General features: G+C 34.6%; 1 protein-coding gene across 3 annotated transcripts in view; it reads left to right on the top strand.

Annotated features, from left to right (window-relative positions):
- Nucleotides 1-22,331, top strand: part of ZFPM2 (zinc finger protein, FOG family member 2) — a 459,273-nt gene that overhangs the window by 110,602 nt on the left and 326,340 nt on the right. For 2 of the 3 annotated variants that reach the window (XM_082364233.1, XM_082364232.1), the window contains exon 3: nt 12,375-12,476. In XM_082364233.1, the coding sequence (XP_082220359.1) occupies nt 12,375-12,476 (102 nt within the window). Of the gene's footprint in view, nt 1-12,374; nt 12,477-22,331 lie in introns of those variants that run through there. The other variant, XM_082364234.1, reaches the window with a different exon arrangement.

Raw genomic sequence — 22,331 nt, 5'->3', positions numbered from 1 at the left:
CGTTTCAGCTTCTTTTAGTAGTTCAATGAGATTCCAGAGATTGGCACTGAGACTACACACCAATTATAACAATTATAATAATGGTAATAACAACTTCCATTTGGTGACTGCTCCTGAAAGTCAGACATCTTGCTGTACATGTATCACCTCTAATCAACTTACTGTCCTGCAGGGTGGATGTTGTTTTCACCTGCGACTTCCAAAGGCTCAGTAACTTGGGCAAAGTCACAAAATTCCTGAAGGTTAATGCCAAGTTCAAACCTAGGTTACTGTACTTATGAAGATAGAGAGCTAATTTCATTTTCTGATGTCCATCGTTATGTAATCCTTATAGAAGGAGATGGACACATTGGAAGAAGCCTGTATGAAGTATAAAACTCACTTTTTCAAGGTATTTTTAACACTTATTACACATGACGTGTCAGTCAAGATAAGGGCATACATAAAAACAAGACATTTTAAAGGATAAAGTAAATAAGTTAGGGGTGTACTTAAAAGATTTCTCTCCTTTTGGTCCTCCTTTAAAGACTCTGTCAATATAAACCAGTGTGCACTAAGTAGAGTTGGCATTTTGATATAATGAGAGGGCTATATTGAAAGCGCTTTAGATTCATTATACTAACTGGAAGATTATGTTACCCTTATTTGGTGGCATGAAATAAGCCACAATTTCTCCTTGCTTGTTTTCTTGTGAAGTTGTTTTCAGGTAATTCAAAAGACTGGGGACAACCCAAAATGCGTGTACTTGGGCAGAAGCCAGTAACAAATGGCAAGATGTTTACAAATCCATCAAAACTGTTTGGATAGGAATTTCAGCCCTGTAGAAATGTTTGCAAAGTGAACTCTTTAAAACAGCTTGACCTTAACACAAAATAAGGCCAAATAAAAAGCGGAGAGAGGAAGGAAGGAAGAGGAGAAGAGAGCATTGTTTGCAGCGAAAGCTCTGGGCACTGTGAAAACTTTTCCCTTTTCTGAAGGAAATGCAGTGCAGCAGATGGTAAGGGTGGACGTGAGATAAACGTAGGAACTGGAAAAGTAAGCAATACATGCTAACAGGTTCTGTATCAAAGACCTGGAGAAGTAGAAAAGATTAGACAAGGAACTGTTCTGAAACTTGACAGTAGCTGTATCTTTACCAAGTCTTACCCACATAGCAGAGATGGAAAGTGGAATTGCACAGACAGTAGGCTGTGATTATATTTTTCTGACAGTGAGAAGGGAAGGTCTTTTTAAGGATTATTTTTAAAGATAGAGATTTATCAAGGTGGAAATCTATAGAACAGATGTATAAAACACTTTGTTCCCCCCTACCTATTTAATAATGGAATTTGATGTAGCTTCTGTTCTTGCTGTAGAATTAGCACAAGACACTGTATTTTGGGTCTTAGATAATCTTTTCCTTTTTTCAATGCAAATTATGGTCCAGACTAGTTAACTAACACTGAAAACCTATGTTACCTGTTTCTAGTTGTATAAGAATCGGTATGTATGAGTGCCTATAAATGACCACGCATGTACAGAGGCAGAAAGGGGAATATATAAAGAATGTTCTTATTTCTTAAAGATACAGTCATCTAGTAAAGGAAGGAAAACATATGTACAAGCGAGGCAAGGGAATATGTATATATATGCATATGTGTATATATATATGTGTGTGTATATATATATGTGTGTGTGTATATATATATGGAGTGGAGGAATTGTTAAGTTTGGGCTGATTAAAGAAGCAGTGTATTCATTCTCAAGCTTCCTTATGGTAATGTGCATCACTCCAGAATGGAAACTATTCACCAGCATGTGTCTGCCTCATTTAAGCCTGTGTCCTGTGCTCCTACATCCTGTCCTAGGGACTGACTACTAAAAGGGAATACCACAATACAGTAACTCAACAAGAAACAATTCTACAATAATGTAGAGTGACACTGATAATAAGAAAGAACAGGGAAGATAGCTAATATCCTAAGGAAAACCCAATTTAGAAAAGAATGATGTTTTCTCCATAATACTGGCAGTTTATCTTGGGGAACTTTTAAAGTGGCACTAAAAAAATCAAATAATTAGTAAATGGAATGAATTTTGAAAGTTTATGTAAAATGCGTACCTTGTCTTCACACTTATCATTGCCAAAAATATTAAATCTACTCATTCACCTTTTAAATTTATCAATTGTTTAGTTAGTTTGATGTAGTGTAGTGTAGCTTCAGAACTCCTCATTTGCACAGACTCCTTCCAAGGCCCTGCACCTAATTTTGTAATTATAACTTTGCACTCTTCTTTTAAGAAGAGGCCTCTCAAATTGAATAAACTTCAGGCCTCACAAGGCCTGAATCGACCTCTGTTAGTACCTTCATTAAATATGGATGATCTCATGGGAGACAGCAATGATCAAGAATGTTGTTTGGTTTCAACTTCCTAATTTTTGGAAAACCTTGAATAAGATTCCTAAAATGTTTTGGCATTTATAGTAGATATCTGAATTTCAAATCTGTTATCATTCTAGGATAAGTTGCCCTGAGCCTAAAGAGAGTATAAATACTCATGAAAGCACTGTGTTAAAAATTAAAGCAGAGAGGGGAAAACATTCTCCCACACACATCTGAAAATCTAGGTGATGCCGTGGGTGCTATCTCTGTTTTTCTTGAGTTATCAGCAACCAAGGACCTCTTGCTGGCCCTGAGGGAGGAGGTGCTATGGGAAGACCTTGTGGTAAGAAGAGTTTGAATGGGTCTCTTGATAACATTCTGGGACTATCCCTGGTGGTGGAAGCTGGGTATGGATCTGAGTTTGGACAGGGCTGACGTAACCTACAATACTTCTTTTTTTCCCCCCACAGATATGAAAAACTTCATTAGGATTAGATTCAGCTATAAGAATAGGTTCCTGGAAGCTGCCCCAGGACTCTCCCATTTACAATCCATTGTCCAGAACTTAGTCTTAAGGAGTGGTTCACCTCAAGAAAAGGGAGGCTGGGAAATGTGGTCTTTATTATTAGGTGGCCACATGCCCACCTCTAAGTTCTGTTACTATGGAGGGTTTTCAGTTTTGCAAAGGGCATTGTTTTTATTCATCTTTGCTTGATTATTGGGGTAAGCATTGTGGCAGTCAGTCCATGCCACATGCATGTTTTTGCAATCCAATAAATATTTATTGAACACCTACTATATCAGACATTATGGGACATGCTGTGATTACCATGTGAGTAAATGCAGGGAAGGTCCTGGCTATTTTGGAATTTACCTTATAGTGAGGAGGCAGACATTAATAAAATAATCACACAAGTGGTACAGGGCGGTTTGAAAGAGTGAGGAAGGTCAAAGCGTTCTTAAGAATGTGACACTTGAGTTGGTACCTAATGCTGAATTAATTAGGTAAAAAGAAGTGGTAGGGTTCCAGACAGAGGGAACAGCAAGTGGTTAGCAAGAGACTAGTGAGCACACGGATTGTGGTGGGACTGTGGAAGGAGTTGACCCAGGAGAGAGATGTATGAGCCAGAGAGATCAGGAAGGACAATGGTCATAGGGTGAAGGACAGGCAATGATGAGAGGAAGCAGAAGAGAGGAAGATAAATACTTTGAAAGCTGAAGCATTGCAGGCAAATCGGAGCTTCCCATAAACCATAGTAGAGAGAGAAAATGAAAGAATAAGATATATGTAATTCCAATGGTCAAGCAGTAGAAAAAACAGGGTTTATCAGAAGAAATAAATGTTATCCCCTATTTGTGAGCTCTGAGAGTCATTTATCATCATTAGGGTATTTGAACTAGTGTTGGAAAAAGGGCATTCAGATATGGACCAAAGTCTTTGTTAGCTGCTGTCCCACAATATGCATTCTCCATTGGCCTTGGCTTTTTGGATGTGTGGCTTGAATAGTCTATTTATAATGAGTAAATTATATTGTGGTGATGGAGCGCTATGGTAATGAGTGATTGCTCATGACTCATATTCTTAAATGGATTATGAGAAAGGAGAAGGTCTCTGGAATGAATTGTTAAACAGGAAAGAATAAACAATTAGGTTATATGAAAAGCAATATTCAAAGATCATAACTTTCTCAAATTGGTTTGATCTTTCTGTGTAGACGAGGTTGGCTTGTTGGGGAGACAATTTCAGAGATTGTAAGGTTTGGCTTTACTTTTTGTTATTGTTGATGATGATGACGGTAATGATGATGATGGTGGTGGTGATGATTTCCTAAAGGGAATGCTGGGTTTGAAGCTTGAAGACTGAGGCCAGAAAACTGAAAGCTAGTGGTTTCCTGATGGCAGAACAACAGATCTGTGAATAGGTCAATTACAGTTCAGAGTATTATCATTTACAGACCATCAGGCATTACTTTGTCTCCTCTTTGGAACAAGATGTGCTTTAATTTTGTAGAATCCTCCTCTGAGTGGAATATAGTAGTTGCAGTGAATTTTCTTATTAGTTGCAGTGAGTTTTTCTTGTTTGTTTGTTTTGGTTTGGGGAGGGGGAGCTGGGGAAGAGAAAATAAAAATTATTTAAATACAAACTTTGAAATACGTATTTTAGAAACATTTTTCTTACATATTTGACTCTTTCAAGTGCTCATTGTGAGAAATAATGAGGAGTGAAAATTCTTGAATGAGAGATACACTGCTGAGAATTTGCCTTATTTTATCTCATGTGGAAATTTCCCTTATGTTCCAAATCTCAAACAAACTTAAACTTTGAGAAAAATACTTCTCACATAGAGGCTGATACTGACATCAGGAATAAACGTTCAGGACTGTAGAAAGAATTTATAAATCACTGTTCTTCCTAAGTTGTCAATACTTTTAATGTGACTTTTATCTGATACAGTTACCATAAACGTTAGTATTTTCAATAGTTTTCCCTTATTAACTATAATAAAATGCCACAAATTACAGTAGTTATGCATTGACTGTAGAGATTGAGTTTCCTTTTCAAAATGACAGACTTAGCCCAGGACCACTGTCATCAAATATTTCAGGATTGTTTCCTGATCTGGGATCTGAAAGTTTATAATCAAACAAATGTGGATTCTATTTTTTTATCTGTTCAATTCATACTCTGAGGTATGGAAAAGGCTATTATATAAGTTACAAGGAAATCACATGCATTTAAAGAAATGTTTGTGTACTGACTATTAACTATCCAGAACACGGCAAAATCCTCCATTTTCTTACACATTTATAGTAAGTCAAGGGAAACTTTAGTTAGACATGATTATGGGAATCCACAGAATAATGAACGTATTCTTTTCAAATGGTCGAAATATTTAGATTTTTTTTAGGTATTAGCAAAAAAGGGTAACAATTGCATGTTTTTTATTTTTTGTCTCTGGAGATAAACTGTGTCTGTAATTTGGCAATGCAGAGTTAATTTAACCTGGCACCTTTGTTTGGATAAGCTATAACCAAACAATTGTTTTAAGCCAAACAATATTGTGAGGCTATTAGGCAGAGCAAACACAAACTGAATCTTAAACTTAAATGTCCTCACCCTTCAATACAAACTGCAGTTTTCTGTTTTTGACTGTTACAGTCCTTTAACCAAAGCTATCTTGTCTGATGATAAAACCATAAGTGTATGAAGCTCACACATTTTTCATCTCTTTTATGACCTTATCTTTCATGAGCGGCTTCTGTGAAGGTATCCTAACTATAGGAAGCACCTGGAAAACATATGTGATATCTATTCTCTGATAAGCAGTTGTGAACAAGAAAGTAGATCTGTCACTTCTGAACTGTTCATTGTTAAAAAATACTTTGATGACTTAGCTGATTGCAAAATACATTATAGGGATGACTAACAGCTACAGTAACACTCCTAGTCAAGAAAGTTCAATAGTTATATTGTACAGGAATTTCTATAAGAGGTTAATATTGATAGGAACTACATGGATTAAAAGAGCAGGATTGAGAAAGGCTGTTTGCTTGCATGACTGCTTTCAAACACTGCTGCTGTTTTGTGCTGAAAAAGTGACTGCCTCAGGATGTGGCAAATCTTTAATTTCTACAGGAATGTCTAACTTTCAGTGAAAAGATATTTATTTGTGTTTTTGAAATTATTTTTGCCTTGCAAGTAGAGCCACTGCTTTTACCACCTTGCCAACAATACCTAATATGGAATTAAAAGATTCTGTTTCATGTGTTCCAAAGACTATATTCTAGTGCATTTCCCCAAGTCATTTGTGCTGTGTATTATAGTGCTCAATAACACCTTCAATTTCCTCCTATGGGGCTTTCATTGATTCTGAAAACTAGACTAAGAAAAATGGAAGGGCCCACAAAATATGTATGATATCTTTAAAAGAGCAACAAAAGAGTTTAATCTTGCAATGGAAAACCATTAACTCCATAGGCATAATTTTAGAAATATTGTAGATTTTGTTACCACTTGACATTTATTCCGTTTCATTATTTTATGAATTGGTCTCTGGATATATATAGTGGTTATCCCATTAAATGTGTTTGTGCTTTGCTAAAAATACACTGAAATTTCTATTTAACAGTATGTGAATAAAGAATTTAGCAAGTAAATGAACGCATGTCAAATGCATTCATAGGTGTTTCTGTAATTTTCTTCCTAGCATCCTTTCTCTCTTCCTTTCCTCTTCCTACCAACAAAGCTTTTGAAGCAATATCTGAATAAACTTGTCATTATTATCTTAGCTATTAATTATTCATGCCATTTTTTCATAAGCTACTCTAGAGTGCTGATTTCAAACATATAAGAATCAAAAATGGATAGAAGTTAAAAAAGAAAGAAGATGGTCAATGAAGTCATTTCCATTCAAATCAAGAAGAGGCTGGAGTTGGGTTAATATCAAAATAAAGTTCTATTTATGAATTTTCCATGAGAATAAATATATTGATAGGAAAGAAGCAAGTCTCTATTGTAAGGGGAAAATGCTGTTTCTTAAAAGTAATTTAGAGATTTCATATTCGATTAAGTTATTTTTTAATCATTTCATTTTTCATTAGTAAAAAGATTAAAAATGAATTAGGTGAAAACATTACCATAAAAATGAGAGCTAGTTTCCTGAAATAAACTTAGATGATGAAGGGTCTGGAAGTTGAAAAACGTGACATATTTTAGTTATTAAATAGTTCTGAAAGCAATTAATTAGTAACTGTAATGATATTGCAATAGGTTATGTTTAAAAGAATGAAACCAAAATCTAATTTTCTAACTGCACAGTGAGCAATGGTTATTGATTAAGCATCTGTATGTAGTTTGATTTTACCAAGTTCCAAGTAAAATAGTACACCTAAAAAAAATAATGAAGAAACAAGGTTTATATATGATGAGGAGAAAGCAGCTCTCTGATCACATCCTGCTGTCTTTATTGTTTGACATCCAGTAGGCTTTGATTATAATATTCTAATGGGTTTGGAGTACGGTCTTTGGAGCTGGACTGACTTGGAATCAATTCTTGGCTCTGCCACTTACTAGCAACGTGCCTAGGCATCTTCTCACATATCTGCCTATTGGTTTACTCTTCTGAAATACAGGGATAATAATGCATGGCAGAGTCGTTGATGTGATGTTCGAGAAGCACTTAGCTAGTGCTGAGTGGTGCTCAAGAAATGGTAGCCATGTTTAGGTTTACTATAGAATCTGAGCTTTGTGACATGCTCTCTGCTTTATTCATCTTTATGATTTCAGTATTTGGCACGTAGCAGACACTGAGATGAATATAAATTCAATTCTGACCCGTTTTGTTTTCTACACCCAAGTATATCATTTCATATGACATTCTTATGCTTTGGGGCATCGTTCCCTTTTTTTGCTTTCTTTCTTTAAGAAAACACAATTTAATCAGCCAACGACTTTATTCTTCTCTCTCAGGATTTATTTTTATTAATGTGATATATATTGCACATTTACGCAGTTTCATAAATGGTTTAAAATAGTTGTAAAATGTAATTTCTTTAGAGCTGTTAATTGTGTACAATCAACTATTTTTACAGTGCTTCTTTAACTGAGTACTCTGCAATATTTATTTTCAGTAGTTTTCTAATTATATGTGCTGCATAATCAAACAAATTCGAGCAAATTGTTCCATGAATCAGGATTATCAATACTGAGTATTGCTCCAGATGTTGGCACAAGTTGAAATCTAAGCTCTACAGTTCTGATTTGGCAGTTAAGTGACATTTAATGAAGGTATTTTATTATATGAAATTACTAGTTCATTTTGAGTAATTTACTGAATTTCTGTGTGCGTCAAACATCTGCTGAGATTTGTCGTCATCCTGCCATTTTCTTTTCCTAGTAGTTACTGGATGAAAATGATCATGGGTAAATTTGTCCCATACTAAATGCAGGAAAGGACTTCATTAAGTTAACTATCAAATAGTCGGAGTATTTCTTGAACTGTTTCTTGTTGGCATCTTAAAACTTTGTCTGGATCCTGTTCTTGCATCATTGAAATGTCTTTAGTTTCACCACCTTCAAGTTGTCATTTTTCCTGTGCAGTAACTTAATTACTGTAATCTTTTTCTTTGGAGAGATGGTTCTCATTTTTAACCTGAAAAATGGTTTTCAATCATGGAGCCTCAGAACATTAAACCTACGGAGTTCAGATTCATCTAAGATTATGCCTCCAAAATTTCCGGTATTTTATTGGCTTCTTCCTCCAGAAAGCTTCCATGACACCAAGTTTTCATTAAGTGTCATGCCTGTATGCTCCTGTCACATCATGGACTGCTCCCATGAAAGCATTCATCACATGGGGTTGCAGTCTATTGATTGGTCTCTGTCCTAATCTATAAGTTTTATGAGAGAAGGAACCATCTTTGTTTTGTATTCGTAGTGCTCAGGGACTCAAAAGTAGTACTTTAATCAGTTAATAAAGAATGCTTTATATCACTTCCATTCAATAAAGACAGACATTCATAGATCTAAGTAAATTCTTTGAACTTCTATGTGTTGTGATTACTTTGCAGTGTATTCTTCCAAACATACTTGTTTCTCACTATATTTCTGAATACTTTTGCTTCCAAATATGTAATTTGCCTAATAAAATATTTTAGAGTAGACTTAATTCTAGTCTCACAAAAATCGGGGTGAAGAATATCTGAGACATGAGTCAGAGTGTTGTTATGGATTGAGTGAGGGAAAACTCAAAGACCAGAGGTCTGACAAGGTATGTTCATAGAAACTCAATAAATATATGTTCATTACTGTATTTGTGTCACATGATCTCATCAGTTCCCCACTGTAATACCTCTAATGCTTCTCCCTGTCTTCAATGTGAAGGTAGAACTCCAAAAATAATTATAAGATTCTCCATGGTCAATGTCATTTTATGCTTTTGGTCTCTGAATTTCCATATCTTATGTGATCTCATTTGGAATTATTCATGGACTATCCTGATTGTTTTCATCAGTGGTTACCTCTCTTATGCATGTGGCCTGTCTCCTTAACTAGATTATATGGTCCTTAAGAGAAAGTATTTTTGTCTTTTTCATATATTTCATTGTATCTTCAAAAATATGCCTTGTAAGTGTTAATTATTGATTGAATTGTGCATGGCACAGTGTATTTCCAACAAATTAAAATGTAATAGTAAAAGTCAGGAAGATTTACTTCTCTGTGTGAACATAGAATGATACAATTAATACCTGAGTATAAAACTTAACTTCTCCAAGTAGTTCTGGCCAGAATTTTACTCTCTGTTCTCTGGGCCCTTGGATGTGTGATTTTTTAACAGCATAGTCTCATGCTTGCTTGTTTATGCATTGCTCTGCGACTAATATTCAACTGTTTCAGGTGTGCGTGGTTCTCTCTTCAACTGGTGGGGAGGAGAGGGGAAGCAAGAAAGGATGTTTTGGAAAGAATGCTAACTGACAGGAGACTCAAATTTAATTCCTAACCTTGTACAAACTGCTGATTTTGGTGGTCTTTATGATGCCTCTCCATGCTCCCTCATATCCCTACTGTTCTGCTTGTTAGGGAAAGGAGAGCCACCTAAAGCTGCTTCAGTCTGTAACCCCTGGGATGACTGGGAGGCATTTATTGATGAAGAATGAGAAGGCTTGGGGGAGATGCCTTATGTAGAAATAAATGTTGTTAACTATAAGACCGTAGATAAGTTACTGACCGTATCTGTGCATCAATTTCCTGATCAGTAAATTTTGTCTAATTTGGGTTAGATGGTCTCCAGCATACTCTCTGATGCTCACATCCCTATGTTTCAAGACTCACAAGACACAAGAAAAGTGCTTGGAAAGCATGGATGTTGTTTAAAAATTATAGGTCACATGCTGTACTCTTTTTGCTACTCTCTTTCCTTTGTAAACTCCCCATGCATTTTCCTTTGTAAACTCCCCTGCATTCGTGCCTAGAGTTAAACCTTCATTCAGTCTGTGGAAATGCAAGCGAAAGGTCACTCATCTATGCTGTAGATTCTAGTGTGGATTCTAGTCCCCATGAAAAATAAAGTGTTGGTAAAGTCAGTATATATTACTGTAAATTGGGTCAGACATCCTTGGTAGCACTCAAGAAGGTTAGGTTGTACACTGATATTGTATTAAGTAACATTGACTCAGTTGGTGAGAAAGTTTTCAAGTTTCTTATATTCTTTCAATATACTGTAAGGCCATAGAGCCCACTCGTGTGTGCAGGCTGAGAACTAGCCCTATCTGTATCTGAAAAGTGAGAGATCTCTTAACCCTCATCTCCTAAGATAACTGGTTCATGCGTCTGTGTTCTATGTGACCTACAAAAAAGGAGCACAGAAAATTCAAACTCTTATCTTATTACTGAGCCTTCGTACCTTTCTTATGGTTCTTGGACCTTGTCTTGCACTCTTGTTATTTGTGAACTCTCTTTAATGAGTTTTATACTACTTTCGAAAAGGTATTTTTCTGTATATATGCTACTATACCTACTACAGTCCCTTAAACCTGGTAGATGCTTAATAAACATTTTCTGGAGGGAATTTCATTGCTCTTCATTTTGATAATCCAGAAAAGAAGAGATAACTCAATTTTCAAAGAGCCTCCAATTCCAGACATGGGGTTCGGTGCTGTGGGGTATGTGTAGGAGCCAGTGCTCCTCCGTTAAGGAAACTAAGTTCAACAGAGCTGTCACTGGGTTTCTACATCATCTCTCTTTACTTTTATTCCACTTTTTAAAGTGATTCATTTTGTGAAGCTATATATAGAAATGAATATAAAATTTATGAAGTTTAAACTTCAAAACTCATATCAACATCACACTAATGTCATTGTAGTAATAATAATTGTTTCCTGAAAATTTTGTATTTTCTAGATTACTTTGAAAGATTTTAAGAATTCAGTGTATTTTTTGTATAATAATATAAAGATTTAAGTACTATTAGAGATTTAACAACTATGTGGAAAATAGCTATTAAATACTTCAGAGGGCAAGCGATTTAACTTTAAAAATTTAGATTATTAGATTAAAGGTTTAGTTGCCCTGTTTTTAGTATACATTCTTTTCATTTCTGTCATCACATTTTCTTGTCATTCTGTTCTCTGATTTCTGTTATCCTTTATAAGTAGGAATGATTAATATATTTGTGTGCACTGTATTAAAGTCAATTACTTTCCTTTAAAAAGCAGCAGTACTTTGTTACATTATCACTTAAAATGAAGGTAGCTACAAATTAGACTGTACTTTTAAAATGTGATTGCATGTTAAGGTGTTTCTCCTTCTTTGCCATAAGTATACTTTTGTTCAAAATATATTACATTGTTTTTCTTTTCTTATGTGAAAATGAAGGCATGATTTTGTTCAAACTAGCTATGCTTATTCAAGAACAAGTATAGGTTATAGCTTCTTGCATTGTGAAGACTTGTGTCACTGGCTCATCTTATATGACAGTAATTCAATTATGACCTTTTTATACCCATTTTAAAAATAAATACAAACAAGTTTTAGCAAGCTTAATGCTGGGGAAAAAGAAAATCTTCTTCAAAATAACCTAAATTCAACCCAAACATGTCTTTTCCTATGGTATTTCTTTTCTGCTGCATCTTGCTGCATCTGCTGCATCTTGCCTTTATAAAAATGTAATTTGAAAATAAGCATGTTACGGTTTTCTGTATTGAAAGCACTACAATAATTACATACTGCTTTTTATTTTCTTCTAATATTAATAATTCCAAATGAAAAATTTTATGGAGATGTTTTTAATGTTTATAGCAGTTTATTTATTTATGACAAATGTTGATTTTCTTTATTATAAAGCCACAATAGTTATCAAAACGATTAATTGTAGACCTATGTCAATATAATGACAATATTTGTAACAAATATGTAATTAGACATATGCTATGGACATCCCTCTAGGAGGATTTGAATTTCAAATAGAGGGCTTTAATCATGTCCCTTCCTCTTTGCGTGTTGGTATTTTCTAGGTGACGATGAAGGAGTCCAGGAGACAGCAGAATCAGATGGGGACACACAGTCAGAGAAACCGGGGCAACCTGGAGTTGAGATAGACGACTGGGATGGACCAGGTAGGACAAAAAATTTAAAATTCAACCATCTGTTGCTACTATGAGGAATTCACTTTTTTTTTCTTAAATTTTAATTAAATTATAAAACTCTTACACTCTCACTTTTGATTTAAAAAAATATTTGTGTGTATGTTGGTTACATGGAAGACTGAATAAATATCATTATTTAAAGAGGATTTTTATCTTTGATAAATAAACTATAAAAACCAAAGTGTTATCACTGCTTGAAGTTTTTCATCTTTGTTTTCTTTCATACTCATGTAGGAATTTAGTTAATTCTACTTGTTTTTTCTTTGAACAGAGATCTTTGTGCTGTATCCACATTCAAATTGGGCATACTTTTAAAGCTTCAAACAAGTAACAATACTCCAAAGAAATACTTTTAGTATAGTCATGTTGTAAGTCATAGATTGAATCCCAGTATGTGTTTAGAAGTTTAGAAAACATTAACAGATGCCCCACTTTGATTCAAGGTTTTGGTAATATTTTTATTTTTATGAATGAAAATTAAATTTGATTTTAAAGTTCATTGATATTTAATCATTTCAAGAAAAACAAAAACTGTTAAAATACTCCAAAACACCAACACAATTTTATATAAATATGTACAGTTCGTAAGAACTCTGTGGCTAAAAACCTTTATATTTGGTGCCAACTAATTTACAATTGATGGTATATTTATAAATGGAGAATGTTATGTCATAGGGCTTAAGGATATAAGCGAGTTTTGAAATAATTTTAGCCATGATTTCCAAAGCAGTAACATTTTTCATTAAGAAAGATCCCTATATTTCAATCACATTTTCACCCTTGCATGACTTTGCAAATTGCTCTCTGCTGTGCGTGAAGAAGAGAGGAACTCCAGTGGTAATTTTCTGAAACCAGCAGCTGGAAAATATAACGCAAACAAAAATGAAGATACAGTATATCTGATTATTATGATGTCATTTCTAATGTTATTCATGATACACACAGATGTTTGTATTCTGTATACTATAGCATAATGTTACACAAGATTTTGGATCAAAACATATTATAATTAAAGTACCATAATACCACATTTTAAGAGTTTGAAAGAAAATGTGGACATCTGGCATTTTCACCTTATTGCATAATGTTTCTGTCTTAATGAAGGGAAGAATTCTCTTGATTAAAAAAATAACAAAAAAAAACTTTGGAAAATTTTATTTTTTCTTGGGGATTACATTTAACTTAAAAAAGGTGGGTGAACTTTATGTTGTATGGTTCTTTATTCATAGAATTAAGTACGTATAGGCCGTTTAGAAGAGTTTTTACATTTAAATTAGATTAGATGGCCTTTTGATATGCCTGCCTGCAAGGGGTACATTCTGGATTCTCTCAAAGGGGCAAACTTGGAGGCGGCTGGTTTTCCTCTTTGCTCAAACCTGGGACCCACAGTGCTCCCAGCCACTTGTGAGTAAGTAAGCAAATTCAGGGGGTGGTGAATTACTAAACACATACTGCATACCCAGTGCTTCCTTTTTCAGGAAGCTTTTCCAGAAATAAAGTTATGTGTTAGCTAAAAGAGATCGAGAGGGGGGCGGGGAACAAGGATAAAGCATGATGCTGTCCATTCAGGATAAGATTTTTTCACTTTTGAGTTAAATTTACTTAACGTATCTGATTTAATAAACATTTTATTTAGTTGATATCAGTGAAAACGTATATACTCTTTCTGTGGCACATATGAATGTATAAAAACTTTAAAGGAAAAAATGTATGCCTATAAGCAGGTATGCCTGGAGGAAATTCATCCTTTGTATATTGTAAATCGATAACACATTTTTTCCCTACAGGTGTTTTGCAAAATAAAGGAGGATTTATTATTTTGACATCCCCTGATAAATGAAGTTGATTCATAACAAAAGATTACCTGTTGGATATTTATCTTTTAAAGTAGAATATTCATTGCTTTCCTTCAATCAGGAGAAAGTATATAATCAGGATGTTTTTGGACTTTTGCTATTGCATGAATAGTGATTACATCAATATTTTTACCCAATTTTTTGTTATTCAAAAAAGTATTGGTATTTTACAACTGTATTAAGAAGAGGAAATTTCCCAGGTTTTAGTGACAGTTTCCAAACATCTTAGAAAATGAACTCTGGATTCTAAAGTTTTAGGTTCGAATTCTGGATTTGCTGCTTACTTGCTGGATGAATTTTTGCAAGTTGCTTAATCTCTCTGTGCTGTTATTCTCATTTGTAAAATATGGAAAGTAATATTAACGCCTCTTAGGGCTTTTGTGAGAATTAAATCAAATCTTGAACATAAAATGCTAATGACCATTATTATGGCTTTGAAATTGTTGCGACTTGAAGCAGAACCTTTAAAAATTCTTTTCTGCATTTTTTAAAGCACAGTAGTACATCTGATACAACAAGGGTAAACTTTTATAATACCAAGCATCTAGTTTTGAATTTAGCCACAAATTATTGGTTAAGATATGCAGCAATGAGCCAGGTGTGATTTCAAGGTCTCCTAACTTTAAGGTCCTCCCACCCAGTCCTGATAGTCACCCTAAGATAGAGAGTTGTCTCTAAAAATAGAACAGAATCAAAGGACAAGGAAATTCTCTAAAGAATTTGAGGCATAGAGCTAACATCATTTAAGATAGATCAGGATTTATCTTATTTTTAAAGTTTGATTGGAGACGACTCCACAAATTTTCTTGATAGCTCAGTTCGATAATGAATCAACTCCTCTGTGAAGTGTTCTATTTTTATCAAATGCAGATTCCCCAGAGCATTTTTTTTTCCTTATTTGTTATACATTTAAAAGTCATATTTAATCATTGCTGGTACCTTTGTTAACTCTTATGATTAGGTGGAACCTAAACAATCTTTAGGAAAATTGTCTTACATTTGTAAACATTTCTAATGATGAAATTCTTTAATGTTTAGATATTTGTGACTCTTATTTGAATAATCTTCAATTTCTTATGAGTCTTTCACCATTTGAGTGGAGTGCTAGACTCACAGTAAGCTAGTAAAGTTCAGGCCAATGTAAAAGTCATTACCTCATTATTTCAGTATTTCGCGTATCTATTTTCAAGTTTGATTCTTCTTTCTTGCTCTTAAGAAAATTACCTTGACATTACTTTGCTTGGAATCTAATTCATATGATACTTGTTATCCACTGTTCTTCCTTTTCCTCTGTATTTGCCTATACCTCACTTATATCATTTCTGTCTTCTTTTTAAGTAAATGCTTTTTCTTTTATCACCCTCCAGTAATTCAGTTTGCCAATATTTTCATACATTTAACTATTTAAGAGATAGTCATTGTACACTAATAACTGTGAAAAGTGCTAGGGAGAAGTCCAAAGATGTAGTACAATGCTGGCCACAGTCTCTCTTTTTTTATTGAAGTATAGTTGATTTACAATGTTGTGTTAATTTCTGCTGTGCAGCAAAGTGATTCTATTATCTATATCTATCTATCTATCTATATATACACACACACACACACATTCTTTTTTCATATTCTTGTCCATTCTGGTTTATCACAGGATATTGAATATAGCTCCATGTGCTATACAGTAGGACCTTGTTGTTTAACCATTCAATATATAATAGTTTGCATCTGCTAACTGCAACCTCCCATTTCATCCCTTTCCCACCCCACCTCCCCCTTGGCAACCATAAGTCTGTTCTTTATGTCTGTGAGTCTGTTTCTGTTTTATAGATAAGTTCATTTGTGTCATATTTTACATTCCACATATAAGTGATATCATATGGTATCTGTCTTTCTCTTTCTGACTTACTTCACTTAGTATGATAATCTCTAGTTCCATCCATGTTGCTGCAAATGGCATTTTTTCGTTCTTTTTGGGGGCTGAGTAGTATTCCATTGTGTATATGTACCACATCTTCTTTATCCATTCATCTGTTGATGGACATTTAGGTTGTTTCCATGTCTTGGCTATTATAAATAGTGCTGCTGTGAACATAGGGTATCTTTTTGAATTATAGTTTTGTCCAGGAGTGGGATTGCCAGATCATTTGGCAACTCTATTTTTAGTTTTTTGTGGAAACTCCATACTGTTTTCCACAGTGGCTGCACCAACTTACATTCCCACCAACAGTGTAGGAGGGTTCTCTTTTCTACACACCCTCTCCAGCATTTGTTATTTGTAGACATTTTAATGATGGCCAATCTGACTGGTGTCCACACTGTCTCTTCTTGATACCATTTCTCTCCTTTAACCTTTAATTATTCATGTAGTGTAGTTAGGTAGGATGCAATAATTAAACATGTCAACCTAGAAAGTAGAGAATGGTCTATACTACAGAAGAAAATGCACAAATTTTAGAGCCATGCTGACACTTATGGCCTTGTGGCCTTGGGCATATTAAACAGCCAGGACCTCAGTTTCCTTATCTTCAAAATGGGAAGAATAATAAGTACTTTGAAACATGGTTATGAGGATGAAACTTGAAAGAGATGATATATATGATACCTAGCACAGAGCTTGGGTGAGTGTGGGATTTGCTAGATGTTAATGGCCTCCCTTTACCCTAGGACCTCTCACATTGGCCAACAATTGGAATGTGTCCTTATTTTGAAAACAGTGCTTACATCTCTGTCTCCCTCCTTTAAGAAAATCTTTAGAACCTCAATTCATGGCCAAGTTCTGGAGTGCTGACTTGTGTATTTATTTAGAAGGAGACTTAGGGAAGAGGAGAATACTGTTAAATCATTATAAATTCATCATCCACCACTATGAAATGAGTACCTTAAAAGTCACATCTTACAAACATCAACTCTAGGAATGCCAACTCTCTGGCTTATGTTATTAAAAACATGTTACTTCTTTTTGCATATGGGAATAATGAATAATTTGTTTTCCCTGGTCTAATATTGAATGAATCTACCAACAGGCTTATAGCAGCTATAATTGACATTTCTAGGAGCTCTACTAAAGAACATATCATGTTACTCAAATTGTGCAGATAAGTATATGTAGCCCCCAATAATGTGTATTAACACAAATATACACAGATATAAAGTTTTGAGCAAGCAGTCGTTTAGATTCTTTGACATGAACTTTTCCAGATAATCATGTACTTTTATTTAAATAGATTTTGGTATTTATATGTAAAACATTTGGGCCATTTCAGTAAAAATGAAGTAGAAAATCAGACCTTGTATCGATGATTTGAGGAATTAATAGAATAAAATTAGGAATAATTTTTGTGTTATACATTATGGAACAGCACACCTTCCTCCTAGGTTGATAAATGGAAATCTGATTTACCATCAGAGGTAAATTATTTTGAGGTAATGGGTAGAGAAGACCAAAAATACTTCTGTTTATATATTGGCCCTGCCACTTATCAATTGTGTGACTTTGGGTAAGTTACTAATTCTCCAAGGGCTCAGTTTCCTTATTTATAAAATGGGGCTAATTATAATAACTACCTCATTAATGAGATTTTTTTATGTAAAACATGGAGATCAAAACTTCATAAGTGCTCAATAAATGGCTCTTAATATTACTTTTAGTATCATTTTGGCAATTGTGCCTTAGAAGCCATTATAATGCCTTACAGATGATAAGCCCACATTTGTATAGTGAATCAACTTTGCAAAATGATTTCGCTATGTAGAAATCATCACAGGGCTACATTAACTATGTTCTATTCAACTGGATTTAAAACGTAATTCAGTAAAAGAAATTTTAATGTAAATAAATTTTCAAGAATAAATGTCTAGCCTAAAATCAGATGTGTGTACTTGTTGCATCTGGACTAAACATGTTTCAAGAAATCTATAAAGAAGTCACCTCATTCAGGTGCTGTTCAGCGTTGTGGATCCACGCAGATGATCAGGCTAGTTCTGCTCTGTGCCTGAAATTAAACTGAGAAGATGGGGCGTGTCTTATATAAAGTGGAATGGCAGCTGGGAGACCACTGTGAGAGAGAAGCACACACTAATGATACAGGGTTTTTTTCCCTTTACTAGTCCAAAGAAGGGCTTGGAGATTACAGTTCTGATTTCGTTTCCTTTTTGATTGGGAAAATGTGGTAGATATAAGATCTGGGAAATGCCATTTGAAGTAAATTAACAGAAACCTATGAAACATAGTTAACCATAGATATAGTCTGACAGTAAGAAGAATATTGTGAGAAGCAGAGGAAATCGTAGAATGACTGTGTATTACTCTGACAGTGAATTGGTATTATCTCTGCTATCAGATAATGCAGTTATCATTAATTTTCACATTTGCATTTCAATCTTTGGAAGGAAATGACTCTTGCCGGATGAAGATAAGAGCTCTGTACCACTATAATGAACCATCATTTTATCCCAACGCTTTGTGTCCATATGAAAATGAGGCGGGGAGGAGAGAGAGAGAGAGTGTGTGTGTGTGTGTGTGTGTGTGTGTGTATGTGGGGGGGGTTCAGAAAAACATTATAACAAAGTGTCAAAAATTGCTACAGACTTTTGAGCCCCTTCTGAAACAAGAGGGGGTCAAAATAAATCTGTACTATAGTTAAGTGTATATCGGATTAAAAGATGAAAGCCTTACTCTTTGTAGAACAGGATGCCACATAAACACAGTAAAAAAAAGTTCTCTTTATCTTATTCCTTTATTCCAGTTTGCACTCTGATATAGAATTAGGGCACACATAAACCTAACCCAAAAAAAGAGGTAGGTTGAAGGGAAAGGACTTACGATTATTATTTGGAAAGAGATGTCTTTGAGTTATAAAGAACTGCCTAAGATATACAAATTTATTATTATTATTATTTCTTCAGTTGTACAAGAATGGGAATTAAGGATATTTAGATAATGGCTTGTTTTAGAACTTGCAAATACCTAATTTGTTTGCACAAGTTTAATTGAGAAATTCAAGTTAAAGGATAATGAATTGAGATTTTTTTTTTTTTTTTTTTGGGGGCCTTGCTTTGCAGTGACCTTTTCCTCAAACAGATTGCTGGAAAATAAAATACAGTGTCAAGTTTTATAAATACATCATGATCCCAGAAAAATATATGACAGCACATACTTTCCTATCCCACACCCTGCTCCCATGGCAAAATTCATTAATTAACCTTTTACAGTAGAAGCTCCCTTAATTAAACTAAAATTTGCACCCTTTCTCTGAAACTTACTGATTGAGGCTGTTATGGGTTAAGTAGGGTCCCCTCACAACTCATATGCTGAAGTCTTAAATTTCAGTACCTCAGAATGTGATGTTATTTGGAAATAGGGTCATTGCAGATGTAACTAGTTAAGACGAGGTCATACTCATTAAGGTGGGCCCTTCATCCAACATGACTGGTACCCTCATAAGAAGGGGAAATTTGGAGACAGACCACATACATAAGGAGAACATACTGTGAAGATGAAGGAAGAGATTGAGATGATGCTCCTAGAAGTCAAGGAAGGCCAAAGATTACTGGGAAACCACCGGAAGCTAGGTAAGAGGTATGGAACAGATTCTCTCAGAAATCCTTCCCTTGAATCCTTCTGATTCCCAGAAGGAATCAATCCTGCTGGACCTGATCTTGGACTTGTAGACTCCAGAATTGTGAGACAATACATTTCTGTTATTTAAGCCACCCAGTTTATGGTACTTTGGTACAGCAGTCCTAGAAAACCAATACAGAGACCAGGAGCTAGAAAGGAGTCATGTGGACAGTCCCTTATATGCTTGCCAACTATATATCTTACTGTAATTTTTAGTTGATTTTAAATATTGTCTAAACGACTCAAATATATTTGGAAAAAAAATACATTGCTTCTAGGGCAACAATATCGAAACCTTCAAAAGACTGGATAAAGAGCAACTAAAAAATGTAGGTATGGACAAAATAACTGCAACAAATCAGGGAGAAAATCATAAACATATTGAAAGAATCTGCCCTTAGATGGCTTTGCAAGTACTTTTACATCCTCACTCTAATGAAACAAACTAGAAATTGTAGATGAAGCATTTGAATGTTGTTTATGAAATTGGAGGACCAACAGTGGGCTCATAGGCCAATAAAAGGTCTAGGCCCTACATCAAATGTTTAATTATTAAATGTGCTTTTGTATATTATAAGTTAAAATATAATGCTTCTATTATTATTTTAAAACTCATTCCATGGTTTGGCTATTTTGATTAAACTGCTCACCCCACTTTTGTCCAATAATAGGGCTTCTACTGTGCTCTTTCCTCCTGAGCCATAATTCAGCTTAGAATTCTTCTCAACAGGACACTTCAGGAAGACACTTGTCAGTAGGATATAAGAAAAAGCCTTTGTTATCCCCTTTGTAACCTATTTTATTAAAAAGTATTCATTAGATTTTTATTTTGGTGCAAGAATTTTTGGCATTCATTGTTTTCCTTGACTCAGCATTGTACCTGGAAAAGATACCTAAATATATGACTGAACTGAGATGTTGAAAGAAAGAAAACCTAAACCATGTAATTATTTGCTTCTCTTGTCTGGTTCAGAAAGGGACTTAATGGGGATCAGAAAGATAAGTCAAGACCAACACAATGACATACACTAGAAGTAGAAGTAGTTTAAAACTATGGAAAATAAAAGCAGGTACATAGAGACATGTACACTTGCTATTAATGGGCCACAAATTTGGAACTAGATTACTAGATTATTTAAAGGGTAATATTGATTGGGTACACAAGATAAAATACATTTCTTGTAAGTTGGTAGTTGAATCTAGATCCTTGAAGAAATTCAGATTCAATACTGTAGGCAACAGTACTATATATACATTGCTGGGTGCTTTCTGTTGCATCATATCAGTAAGCACATACAAGGCCGCTGCCTCACTTGTGATTTTACAAAGTATCAGGTGGTTCAGGTGTTTTCACTTGATCCATCCATTATAAAGTTTCTCATCAACTTTTTACCTAATGGTTATTGCCAGGATCCATTACATCATTAGGGCTTGCAAAATGGTGACTTTTGCATTTTATCATTCCTTCTGTATTATTAACTGATATTATTATCTTCTGAAAATCTTTCCCATCTCTACTATTTAGTTACCCCTGAATACTGTTCATAAAGGAAAAGGTGGACACATGCTTGATTTTTTTCTCATTACATACCAATTTTCAGTATAGGAAAGAATAGAAAGAGTGGTATAAGGCTGGTAAAATAAGCTGGTAAATACTGTCATTGCATTTAAATTCAAGATCTGTGTGAAGACATGTTATGCATATAAGCCACATACTCAGAATTGCATTAAAAATAAACTACTCTGACTACAATATGAAGAATGGGTAGAAGAAGGACAATAGAAATACAGTAGTAGTCTTATCAAGAGGTGAAAGAGAGTTATAGAAAGCACCAGATATTTTTGAGGGTGTCATTGTGTGTGGCTTGTTCAACTTATTTTGTTGCCATTCACGGAGGTAAGGAGAACTGAAGGAAAGACATGTTTTGGGAGAAAGATGAATTGGATTTTTAGTATGTTGTTTCCAATTTTTGTGAGACATCCAAGTGGATCTGTTGAGTAGAACATTGGTAATATAGGCTGGGAGTTTGGAGAAAAGCCTAGTATAGAGATGTAAATTGGAGAGTCATCAATGTATACATGGCAATGGAATTCATGGGAGTAGATGGGAATATATATATATATATATATGCATATGAGGTCTTGGACATGAAGCTTGAAGAACTCCTATCTCTAGCAGAAGGATAGAGGAAGAAGTGTCAAGAGCGTCTGACAAGGAGGGAACAGCCAAGATAGGGAGAACCAGGGGAATGTAATAGTTTTAAGGAGGAAAGTATCATGCTTGGGTTAAATGCTGCTGAGAGGTCAAGACTGAGATTTAAAGACTTTCCTTGAATTCAGTGCCATGTGGATATT

Source organism: Balaenoptera borealis, assembly GCF_965194805.1.
Source record: "Balaenoptera borealis genome assembly, chromosome: 17".
NCBI lineage: Eukaryota > Metazoa > Chordata > Mammalia > Artiodactyla > Balaenopteridae > Balaenoptera > Balaenoptera borealis.
The sequence above is the reverse complement of the archived record's forward strand: the minus strand, read 5'-3'. Positions and strand labels throughout refer to the sequence as shown.